Source organism: Malaclemys terrapin, chromosome 6, assembly GCF_027887155.1.
Source record: "Malaclemys terrapin pileata isolate rMalTer1 chromosome 6, rMalTer1.hap1, whole genome shotgun sequence".
Lineage (NCBI taxonomy): Eukaryota > Metazoa > Chordata > Testudines > Emydidae > Malaclemys > Malaclemys terrapin.
In genome coordinates, this window is record NC_071510.1 from 45701587 (window position 1) to 45714704 (window position 13118).

General features: G+C 38.4%; 1 protein-coding gene across 5 annotated transcripts in view; it reads left to right on the forward strand.

Annotated features, from left to right (window-relative positions):
• DAPK1 (death associated protein kinase 1) overlaps window positions 1-13118 on the forward strand; it is a 121594-nt gene that overhangs the window by 98237 nt on the left and 10239 nt on the right. For all 5 annotated transcript variants that reach the window (XM_054032492.1, XM_054032491.1, XM_054032493.1 and 2 more), the window contains 4 exons: window positions 2012-2089; window positions 5087-5309; window positions 10611-10799; window positions 12037-12234. In XM_054032492.1, the coding sequence (XP_053888467.1) occupies window positions 2012-2089; window positions 5087-5309; window positions 10611-10799; window positions 12037-12234 (688 nt within the window). The remainder of the gene's footprint in view (window positions 1-2011; window positions 2090-5086; window positions 5310-10610; window positions 10800-12036; window positions 12235-13118) is intronic.

The window sequence follows — 13118 nt, forward strand, 5'->3', positions numbered from 1 at the left end:
GTCACCCTGTTAATATGGCTTAGAGAAGCTACCTCTCCACTGTCACAGATGTGACTAATGTGGGCTGTACAGATTCAGCCCCATGACCACTCCCACCTAGGTTGTGAGGGCTGATTCACAGCTTGGCTCTGTGGAGCAAAAATCATGCTGGGGTCCTGTGCAGTCTCCGAGTCCCAATCACACTGATTTCACAGCATTATGGGCCTTGACTCCTAGTTTTTCAGTCCACGTTCATAAGTGTTTTCCAGAGCAAAGAGGAAGCTGGATAGGATACTGGTTTGCTTATGCATCCCTTCCATACATAAAGCAGTTGTGCAAATCACTTGACCTTGCTCTCTCAGTTTGCCCAAGTGTAAAAGCAGGAGAATTACTCACAGGGTGTTGTGAGGATTGGCTAATGGATTAATTATCTATCTAAACTATTTATATGGCCCCCATTACAGAGTATCAGTGCACCTCTCAATCTTTAATGCTGTTATCCTCACAGCAGCCCTGGGAGGTAGGGCAGGGCTATTTTCCCCTATTATATACATGGGATGCAGAGGCACAGAAAAGGTGACTTGCCCAAGGTCAAGAAATCTGTGGTAGAGCCAGAAGTTGAACCCAGGTCTCCTGAATCCCCAGAGCACCCGAACCACTCGACCAGCTTTTTTCCTCAAACAACAAGAACATAAGACCAAAACAGTAGATCGTGTAGGATGGTCAGAAGAGAGAAAGTAGGTTTCCCTAGATAAAAAAGCTGACAGGGAGAAGAAAAGGAAAGTATTAGAAATTCAAATATTTGTTTGTGTAAAGCAGAAGCTAACTATGCAACTGAGGATGAGATTTACAGAGAAAATAGTAATTTAAATTTACCCACTTGTTGTCAGTTTCAATTCCTGCTTTTTCCTGATAGTGATACATTGCTATTCCTGAATCTCTAACAACCTTGTCTGAAGTTATTAAAGTTGTGATATTCAAACTGAATGTTATGGGAGCCTGAAAATGTCTCCTGTAAGTAGACCTTGACTTTTCATAGACAAGAACATTTTATTTCAACAAAGAAAATGCACATATACAGTGAACTTTATTTTATTTTAGATTTATGGATGTGAAAGCCGTAATTTGTCAATCATCTTATGCGCTACTTATGACAATGCAGATTTGGCATAAAAAACTGTGATGGGAATAAGGAGTGAAACCCCAAAAGATTTAATTTACCAACAATTTTTTGTAAACATGGCAAAGTTATTGTCTTGTCTTTTAAAAAAAACAAAAAGTTAAATCGAATCATAAATAAAAAATTGTTTTGCCATCAAACACAGCACAAAAGGAGTACCATTAATATAGTCTTAAGAGAGTAAAGAAAGTAAGCAATTTTTCTTACGACTCAGTTCATGTTAAACTGCTGACTTATGAAACATGGGTAATTAAATGTCAAGAGCAGAATGCTGAAGACAGCTTTGCTTCTCCTTTAAAATTTGCTGAAGCTATTTAAATCACAAGCCACATACACTGTTTGTTTTTTGAAAACCAGTAGCTAATTCACCACTGTCAATGCTTACATGTTAATAAACATAATTTACCTGCTTTACATAGCAATAAATATGCTGATGCATGTCCTTCTGGTGGCCTTTTAAACCTGTATGTGGTATGTAATCTGTATCTAGATATTTCGGCCATCCACTAACATCCTGTATATTTAAATGGGAGAGTGAAGAATGATCATTCAGAGGGGAGTATTGGCATTGGTCTAAGCCTCTGACTCCAAAGCATCCTGTTACTGTAATGTCAAGATACCACTTTGCAAAAGAGAGGCGGTTGTTTTGAATTTTCTTATCTTTTTTTGGATGATTAAACAAACTAGGGGGATTACAGTTTAGGGGTTAATCCTGGCTGTTTTTTCTAATCCATTTGCTTCTGACAGTGATTTTATTCTGTTACTGCCATGAGCAGAACTGAGCTACACTGCACATGTTTTTCTGTTGCAGACAAAAGGAAGTGATTGCACTTAATAACTTGTCTTTAACAGGATGGGAAAACAGCAGAAGACCTCGCTAGAACAGAGCAGCATGAACATGTAGCCAGTCTTCTTGCAAGGCTCAAAAAGGTGGGAATGCATGGATATCTATTTGGATGCATGAGGGTTTTTTGGGGGGGGGGGGTTGTGGGTGGGGGGAGGGTTGACTGATGGTCTTGGTACTTTAAAGTTTGGGATAGCATTTTGAATACAAATGATGAGAAAATAAAACCCGCATCAGAAGCATTGGTCAAAAAGCTTTACAAAACCGCTCGGTGAAATAATTAGATAAAAAAAATCAATTTGGCTGATTTGCCGCATAGCTATGATGTAATAGAAGAGAGTATGTACAGTTTTTTTATTTTTTGTTTTTCTCATAGATTGCACACAAAAATAAAGGGATCATATCTCATGATTGTCCGAGGGTCCTGTCTCCCAGAGATTTTCCCATGGGAAAATGTGGGTGCTCAGAATCTCATGAGATGTGACCCTAAATCTGCAGTCTAGCAATTCTATTTAACGAATGGCTGCCAGACTAAGAGGAACAAAATTAGATGTAATACTTCTGTTGAGGTTCTCATCTGAGACACTGCTCCTAGTATTAATTTCCTTTTTCTTAAAGATATAGACATCTCTTTTTAATTGCTCAGCCTACATAGTCACTGAAGCATGGGTATCACTGTGAGGATGTCCCCCTGACTTCCAGTGGGGGTAGAAGAGGGAGGAAAACAGTTCCTTTCTCACTCCACCTTTCTGCATTTCTCTCTCCACTCCCCTAAATGGCCTTTTTTGGATGGGGAAGGCTCAGCTGCTCCCTGTTCACTATTCTGTGCTCAGCTGTTAAATGGGAGCAGTGCAAGGGCAAGAGCTGCACTCAGACTGTAGGAAAAGCTGCACAGCAGCTTTGTCTGAGTTGCTCCTTGCTGCCAGCTGGGAAGAAGAGAACCGATTAGTTGGCCCCAGCTCCTGTAGCTAGCAGAAGGGAGCAGGAAAAGGGTTATGGTGGTTCTCCCTCCTCCCCTACCACCATGGATCTTTAACAGCATAGGAATGGAGATACATCAGGTAACGGGTAAGTTAGGCCATGTCTGCGTTACAGAGACTATAGCGGCATAGCCCCGTAGTATAGGTGCTGCGTACAGTAATGGAAGGTAGCTAGATCTATGGAAGCTGTTGGGTGTGCGAGTGGGAGGAGACAGAGAGCACTGTAGGTGGTGATTGTTGAGAGTGAGATTTCCCAGTTGGGGAGGAGGAACTGGATGCACGGTGGTCAGAGCTTGCACAGGGAGGAAGACCCCCATGTCTTCCAGGGAGGAGAAGCAGATATTGAAATGTGTGCAGGGGTGAGAGGAGAGAGGGAGGCAAAAATGAAGGCTTTCTAGGGAGGAAGGGGAAGAAAAGAATGAGCATAAATGGGATTTGAGACGTTTTGAAAATGGGGGGGAGGAAGGAAAACAGGAAAGAAATGAGGGTACTGAAAGAAAAAAGGGGAAAGAGGAATGCAAAATGAGAGAGAAAAGAACTGTCTCGGGGAAATAATACTTAAAAACTTATACACACAATTGTATTGTATTGCAAATATATATCCTTAAAGGGTCTACGCAGGTCACAGTACTATTACCAAGCCTTGTGGGTGAAGAATCAAGGACACTGTCTCTATGCTGCAAAAAAGAAAAATAATAATAAAAGACCTGTGGCATGAAGTCTTAACCCTGTTCTGCAGACTCAGGCTTGTGCTACAGCACTAAAAATAGCGGTGTAGATGTTCCCTCTGAGGCCCATTCCCCTCTCCAGGTTTCAAAGTGTGAGCTCCAGCCTAAGTGGGAACATCTACACTACTAGTTTTAGTGCCCTAGTGTGAGCCCAGATCTGAAGATCCAGGCTCTGAATCTCACTGTTGTGGGAGGTTTTTTGCTGTGTAGATGTACCCACTGAGGCCCGATCTACATGTAAAATTTAGGTCAACGTAGCTCTGGCACTCGCAGATGTGAAAAATTCACACTCTTGAGTGCCACAGCTCTGCCAGCCTAAGCCCCAGTGTAGAGGGAGTTAGGTCAATGGAAGAATGCTCCATTGCTTGGGGAGGCGGTGTTCTTACAGCAATGGCTATAGGCTGTCTGTACCACTGGATTATGCCAGGATAGCTATAGCGCAGTAGCTGTGCTGCTATAGTCCCTGTAGTGTAGACGTAGCCTGTGGTTCTTGGTTTCCCCTCTACCCTTCCTCTCAATATTTGGGGCAAAATGATTCCACTGCAGTGATGTTGCATCAAAACTATAGGGCTTATTAGAATCTATTCTCTTCTGAACAGTTCAAGGGGTATTAATTTGAAAAATTGCCAGATTTCTGCATTTCAATCTTGACTTTAAATTCTGGTGGTTGGACTCGTATTTTTTTTTTTTTTTTTAGTTTCCTCTCTTCATGTAATAGCTAAGCCACATTTTACTGCCGGTTCCTGGGATTTATTTTGATGCAGCAGGAACAAAGTGCAGCGTTTCACCTCCCTGCCTTTCTTTGCCTCCTACTGCCCCCTAACTTTATAACAAAATAACAGAGTGAATATCTTTTTTTATATCTCCCTTTGCGCAAAAAAAAAAAAAAAAAAAAAAAAGAATGTGGGTAATGAAGTTTCAAAAGAATGAGGTACTTTAAAACTTGCTTCTGTCCCCAGAAAGTAGCACAGTACTTTACACTGCTGTTCCGTATTAACAATGCTAACTGAATTATGTGATTTAAATAAAAACTTTCAAATGCCTTTCACCCAGTTTTATTTGAATTAAATTGTTGCAAGTTTGTATTTTTCAGTAATGCTCAAAAATAATTCTGCTTGTTCTAGAACAGCTGAAGTTAGTGCTGATCAAGCATGTTGGGTCTCTTCTATTCTTGTCCATTTTAAGGATAGCAAATAAATTGATCCACAACATAAAGAGGCACATTGCTAAATTCCTCCAATACACTTTGTTCAGGACAATGTATCCCAGAGTATTTTCAAACTATGCTTAAGCTGAAAATGCAGCTTTTAGGCTTCTTATTGGGATATTTTTCTGCATTGTAGTGGATCTAATTTCTGCATTTTGTTTGATTTAGGATACACATAGAGGACTTTTTATTCAACAACTTAGACCTACTCAAAACCCACAGTCAAGAATAAAACTTAAGCTGTTTGGACACTCAGGATCTGGGAAAACTACTCTTGTGGAATCTCTCAAGTGTGGTCTAATAAGGAGCTTTTTTAGAAGACGAAGACCCAGGCTTTCCTCCACAAACTCAACCAGATTCCCACCTTCACCCTTGTCTACCAAACCATCAGGTATCACTTTAAGGCTTCTGGTTTTATAGCATTTAAAGTAAGAAAATAATTATTTCTATCTTAGTGCTTATAACGATATGTGAAGAACTGTTGGCTTGATCTCTAAAAGTAAAGATTAGGAGAATGGGTCTTAGGAAATCAAAGCAGAGAAATGGTTGTTGGTACCTGGGCAGGAGGATGAAACAGTGGGTGTGAAAGATACAAGATTAGCCAGAGAAACTTTTATTGCATCAGTAGAGGACCTGACCACTTGTCACAAGTATAGTGGAACTTTTTTGCAAATGTAAAGGTGTTAAATCTGTGTCCTGAACAAATTCTATTTTTTGGCAAAAAGTAATTGGTCATCTCTGGCCAACAAACATTTTCAGTAGATTATGATACTATCTACTTCCAGTCCTAAACTGTTTGTGTGATATTCAACAACTGCTGCATTCTACCCTAGAAGTGGCTGTACTAAAGTAATAAGTGAATTCATCCCTGTTTATCTTTCATCTAACAAAGAGGTATTGCATGTGGGAGGTTGTTGGGGGTTAAGCTTTTTGAGGTTCTTGGATGAAAGGATCCTGTAAAAGTGTTATTTTATCTATTAGATAAGCTTTGTTTTTAAGTTAGTTCATAATTAATTGTGTAATCATAAATAAGTATGTGTTTTTCACTTATCATAATTTTTAGGTAATACCTGAACATGTTAGGGAAAAGAACCGGTATATAGTAACAGCTTTCATCTTTGCTCAACCTTCAGTCGATTTGTTCTGAGGATAGGAACTCTGGTGAAAGAACAGGCCAAAAGGTTTCTGGCACAAAGATATAGTATATGAATGGTCAATGAATCACTGAAAGAGGCTTTCACATATTACACAGGAATTACTTAATGAGAGTGGAATGGAAATAGATAAGAAATTCTCTGTTCCATTAATCTCAATTTATAGGCCCTTGCACAAGGAGATTAAACTATGTATCAAGAAATACAGGCGTGTATCTACTGGAGGTAGCACAGGAAGAAGGGGGTTGGGGTTTTTTGTCTTTACTTTTTTAAAAATGTTAGAAACCAGTGGGAATAGGTTTTCAAGATCAGAAACAGTCATATGAACAAGAGAGATATGGGCCTAGGATTTTTTGAATATATCACCACAGGCTACTGCATACAAAAACTCAGTCCCCTGTAAACATATGAAGTAAGGAAAAATCTTTTTACTCTTTTTTTTTTTTTTTTTTTTTAAACTACCCCAGTTCTGGAAGAAATTGCTTCATTTTATATACAGTTTATGTACACAGTATTGCCTTAATTAAAAACCTAAGAATGACCTTCCTTGATCAGACCAGCAGTCCATCTAGCCTAGTATTCTGTCTTCTGACAGTGGACAGTGCCAAGTGCTTCAGAGGAAAAGAACGGAATAGGGCTATTATAGAGTGATCCATCCCCTCTTGTCCAGTCCTAGCTTCTGGCAGTCAGAAGCAGACAGCACATGGGGTTCCATCCATTACCATTTTAGCTAATAGCCATTGCTGGTCCTATCCTACATGAACTTATCAAATTCTTTTTTGAACCCAGTTCTACTTTTGGCCTTCACAGCGTCCCCTGACAACAAGTTCCACAGGTTGACTGTGTGTTACATGAAGAAGCACTTCCTTATGTTTGTTTTAAACCAGCATATTAATTTCATTGGGTTGACCCCTAGTTCTTGTGTTATGTGAAGGGGTGAGTAACACTTCCCCCACACCATTCATGATTTTATAGACCCTTAGTCATCTCTTTTATAAGCTAAACAGTCCCAGTCTTTTTAATCTCGCCTCATATGGAAACTGTTCCATACCCCAATCATTTTTGTTGCCCTTCTCTGTACTTTTTCCATTTCTAATCTATCGTTTTGAAATGGGGCAAGCAGAACTGCATGCAGTATTTAAGGGGTGGCCATACCATGGATTAATGTAGTGGCATTATGATATTTTTGGGTTTATCATCTATCCCTCCCCTAATGGTTCCTAACAGTCTGTTAGCAATGTGGGGTTTGGGGGGGGGGGGGGTTGACTGCCACTGCACCCTGAGTGGATGTTTTCAGAGACTGATACACAGTGAGTCCAAAATCTTTCTTGAGTGATGACAATTCATTTAGATCCCATCATTTTTGTATGTATAGTTGGGATTATGTTTGCCAAAGTACATTACTTTTCATGTATCAACACTGAATTTCATTTACCATTTTGTTGCCCACTCACCCAGTTTTGTGAGATCCTTTTGTAACTCTTTACAGTCAGCTTTGGACTTAACTATGTTCAAACTTTGCCACCTCACTGTTCACCACCTTTTCCAGAGAATTTATGAATATGTTGAACAGCACAGGTCCCAGTATAAATCTTGGGGGAGAGGCCACTATTTATCTTCCTCCATTGTGAAAACTGACCATTTATTTTTACCTTTTGTTTCCTATCTTTTAAGTACTTACTGATCAATGAGATACCTTCCCTCTTATGCCATGACTGCTTACTTTTCAGCCTTGGTGAGGGACTTTGTCAAAGGCTCTCTGAAAGTCCACGTACATTGTATCAAATGGATCACCCTTGTCCACATGCTTGTTGACCCCCTCAAAGAATTCTAGTAGATTTCCATTTACAAAAGCTATGCTGATACTTCCCAAACATATCGTGTTCATCCATGTGTCTGATAATTCTGTTCTTTACTATAGTTTCAACCGGTTTGCCTGGTACTAAAATTAGGCTTACTGGTATGTAATTGCCAGGTTTGCCTCTGGAGCTGTTTTTTTAAAAATAGGGTGTTACATTAGCTACCCTTTAGTCATATGGTATTGAGGCTGATTTAAGTGATAGGTTACATTCCACAGTTAGTAGTTCTGCAATTTCAAGTGTGAGTTCCTTCAGAACTCTTGGGTGAATACCATCTGGTCCTGGTGACTTATTATTGTTATCTCCTCTATTGATATCTCAATCTGGGACAGTTACTCAGATTTGTCACCTAAAAAGAATGGCTCAGGTTTTGGAATCTTCCTCACCTCCTCTGCAGTGAAGACCAATGCAAAGAATTCATTTAGCTTTTCTGCAATGGCCTTATTGTCCTTGTGTGCTCCTTTAGCACCTCAGTCATCTAGTGGCCCCAATGATTGTTTGGCAGGCTTTCTGCTTCTGATGTATTTTAAAACATTTTTGCTTTAGTTTTTTATAGTGTCTTTTGCTAGTTGCTCTTCAAATTCTTTTTTGGTTTACGTAATTATACTTGATTTGCCAAAGTTTATGCTCCTTTCAGTTTTCCTCAGTAGGATTTGACTTCCAGATTTTGAAGGATATCTTTTTTGCTTCTAAACACCTCTTTTACTTAGCTGTTCAGCTGTGGTGGCTTTTTGGTTGTCTTACAGGGATTTTTTTTTATTTTTATTTGGGGGTATTCATTTAGTTTGTCTATATTATGGTGTTTTTAAATAGTTTCCATGCAGCTTGCAGGCATTTCACTATTGTGACTGTTCCTTTAATTTCTGTGTAATCAGCTTCCTCATTTTTATGTAGTTCCACTTTTTGAAGTTAAATGCTACTGTGGTTTTCCCTTCTACAAGAATGTTCAGTTTAATTACATTATGGTCACTTTTAGCATTAATTACATTAAGTGCTGCTCATTTGATGCCTAATACAGTGTGTGTGTGGTATACACACAGGCACATGCTGTATGAGGCATCAGATGAGCACCACTTATAGCAATACATAATACTGTATTGTGTATGCAAAAAGAAGTAAGCTTATAATTACTGTAAAAAACATAAATATGAATTTCCTGACTTTATACACAAAAAATAATTTGTGCTAACATTGTTTCATTTTAATCTATGCTCAGTCTTTTAAGCACTTTTAGAGTCCTGGGGTTTTTTTTGGTTTGGTTTGGTTTTTTTGGTTGAACAGTATTAAATAAATGTACATTGTTGTTACTGCTAATATTTGAGGTAGGAAAAAAGCCTCATGAACTGATGGATGCTTAAAGTAGTTTAACACTATAGTGTGCATCTGATTATGTGTTTGTTATATAACTCATTAAAAGCTTGTGTTTATCAAGTATTTACATGAACACTCTGAAAATCTATATATAAGTGGCAAATGTATAGTGATACTTATACTGCTGAGTTGTCTCACACACACAACTTGTTTCCAAATTAAAATATGTATATCATAATGGTAACTTCAATATCTGGTGAGGGGATGAAGAATTCTTTGATTTGTCTGATAGAGGGGGATGGCTGATAATAGAGACTACTCTGTGATTGTCTTTCTCTTTCTGGGCTGATCTTTCAGAATCTAACTTGCTTTATACAGAGATTTTAACTATAACTAAGGGAGGGGGGTGATTTTTTTTTTTTTAATCAAAATAGTTAGGCCATACAATCCCCACTGTAGATGCCGTTTTTTATCCGTATAAAGTTATACAGGTATAGTTATAGCTGGACAGGAATATCTATACCCTATATATAAAGCACCTTTATACAGCTATAAATATGTCCACATGAGGGAGTTGTAGTGCTTTAATAATGCCAAATTAAAGCAATACAACTTTTGTGTATAGACAAGCCCTAACAGATGAACCCTCATTTTCACAAACTGTGTTCTGTCACTTCCATTATTTTGACCCCACCTGTGTGTCTTTTAGGGGCTAACAGTGCTATAAGGGGAACCTAGAAATTGCCCTTTCACCCCATTAAACCTTACCTCTAGCACATCATTACTTTATCATTGGGTAATATAGAAACTAAAATACCTGCCCAACCTGTGGGTATTCTTGAGACCAAGCACATTGGAAATTGTCTAACAGTTATTGAAAACCTGAACATCTCTAATTTGGGGGGAAATCTCAGCACAGAGAGAAACTGGAGAAGGTCTGTTGAACAATGTTAATCAGACAAATTATACTTTTACCTCTGTTCTCTTCCTTTCTGTCTTCCTTATTTCCACCTCTTTGTGTGTTTGCTTTCTTACATTTCCATGGTTCTCAGTATCTTCCTCTTCCTTTTCTCTCCTCTCTCTGCCTCTCTCATCCCCTTCTTTTAAAACCTATTATGCATAATTCAATCTCTCAGAAAGCCATTTTGCCAAGACAGGGTATTCTAAGGTACCGAATCAGCTCTAGTGAGAGGTATTTTCTGGTTCTGAATCTTGGGCACAAATATTGTTCACAGCTACCTGGGTACCTCAGATATCCTGGGTGCCTCTGTTCGAAGAACAGATCTTTTTAAATCACATTTTATGTTATTTTGAAATGATCTGTTTATAAACGCTTCATGATTTGTAATATTCTTTTTCATGACTCAGTTTCAGTGAGCATTACAAATCTTTACCCTGGCTGTGAAAATGTTAGCGTGAGAAGTCGAAGCATGATGTTTGAGCCAGGCCTTACCAAAGGGGTGCTAGAAGTATTCGTTTCACCATCTCACCATTCTCACTGCTCTGCAGATGACCAGTCTACGAAGGCCATCGACATTCAAAATGCCTACTTGAATGGTAATGAATTAATTGAATTAATGTGCATTAATTCTATGTGACTGACATTGGCTTTACTTGTTTTAAATATTTGAATTTGAAATCTACTTTAAGCATTACCCTGAATACATCCACTAGTTCAATGTGCGTATCTTTTTAAAACAGAGATTAAACCTACATAAAGCCCTGTGAAGTTAAATACATTATAAAGGCATCACATACATTGACTGGTTTGTGTATCATTTATAGGTACTTTTTTTTTTTTTTTAACCACTCGTCACAAAGGGTTTTGGACATATTACTTGTATGTTATCATAGGTGTGCATGGTGCTTTGTGAGTGCATAGTCATTAGATCTGGTCCTTGCCACAAAGACGATATCAATTGTTCCAGGGTCAGATGGGGCTTAAGCTTTTAATCTTGGGTCGAGGAATATATTTATAAATGCAACATACTGTAAAACATTTGCCATGTGTGATGAGCAGCTTGACACATAATCAACACTTGTTATTAGTGCAGTTATTCTCTTTCAGCACAATCATGTAACAGATTTAGTTTCTAAAATGTAGTAGAGCTATACTGCAGACTGTCAGTAGAAACTATTCCATTGTAAAGGTTCATAGCATAGTTGATGCTTCACATTTTTTATTTTTTCTAGAGTATTTATAAAATCGTTTTATTACTTTATAAAATCATTACTAAGTAAAGATGGTACAAGTGCATATGCTTTCAGCCAGATTAAGAGAGAGACTGTAAGAAGCTAACACATCTTTCATCTACAGCAAAAATAGATGACAGAAAACAGCACACCATGGCTAGTGTTCTTAAGTGGTAATTAGGAGTAAGAGGTGATTCTTAAAGCCCACTCTGATTTGGCAGTAGTTTCAATTTTATAAACCAAAATGGACTGTTTTCTGAATAACCTTGTATCTTATGTTTTTGACACCAGATACCATACATCACAAAGAAGTAATTGGAGAAATGTTTAGTTGCATTTTCAGGGGCAAGAAAGAAGGAACGGCAGCTGTTATTTCTGTAATGTTGTCTAGTCCTCTGTTTTGTCTTCTGAAGGATTTGATATCCATCATTTCTGTACAAAGCCAGGGCTCATTTAATCTGTAATGCACAGTGTCTATGACTCCTGGACACTTACATTTGGTTTCCAGATGTCAGCCCTGGAAAAACTTTGCCTCCAATATTAAAAGAACAGAGCTTTTTAAAGAAGTTTGACCTGTTTATCACTTTGTCCCCTTTTACAGGAATTGGAGATTTCAGCGTGTGGGAATTCTCTGGGAATCCTGTATATTTCTGCTGTTATGATTATTTTGCTGCAAATGATCCCACCGCAATTCATATCGTGCTTTTCAGTCTTGAAGAACCTTATGAAATCCAGTTAAACCAAGTGACCTTTTGGCTTAATTTCCTGAAATCACTGGTCCCAGTTGAGGAACCCATAGGTATGCCATGCTGTGTGTCTAGATGCCTTCTGTGGAGGAAAGAAAAAACTTTGTGTTTCCCTGTAACTTTGTTGAGTCCTGTTGTGTGTCATCTTCCTGCATCTTATTGAAATCAACTTTAAACAAAGTTCAGTACAGAGGTGAACTTCTCCCTCACAGCAGAGGGTCCAAATAGGGCCATAGGCACTTAACCGTACCTAAAATTGTTTAGGTTGTGCTTAAATAGCGTGGAGAGCCTTGCGTGGTTCCTGAATTTCTCCCTAACCACTTAAACTGAAGTTTTCATATCAAAGAACTACTTTGACATTCTTGTGTACTGTCTGTCTACATACAGGCTCCAAGTACACTGGGTCTTTAAACCAAGTTTGGAAACATTGCTTAAATTCTGTTTAAACCCAACCCCAGCTAAATTGGTTTCCAGCACTAGCTGGGTTGGCCAGTGTGGATGGGTCTAAATCATGTTAGAATTGTGTTTTAAAACTCTGCTGACTTTCTGCATGTGCTGCTCAGATCTGTTTAGCTGGAACTATATTTAGACTTTAAATGAATTTAACTCCTTTTAAGTGTTGGTGTGGATGGAGCCCAATATTTGTAGTGAATTTTGCTTGACATCTGCTAAGGCTTTGTTCAGTTTTTAAATGAGATCTCTGCTTTAATACTCTAGCTGGTTATGCTGTTTGGAATTGCTTGCAAGTCAAACCAATTGACTTAATCACTATATTTTTAAAAAAGATTAAGGTCACCTATTCTTGGTTTATACCAATTTATTTAGCTTTTATTGCAGTGGAGCATTCATCCATGCCCCCTGACAGTTTGATGGAAGAACCAAGCTCAGGGATCTGTCTTGGCTTCATCAACCAAAACTCTGTTCAAGCCAGTGGATA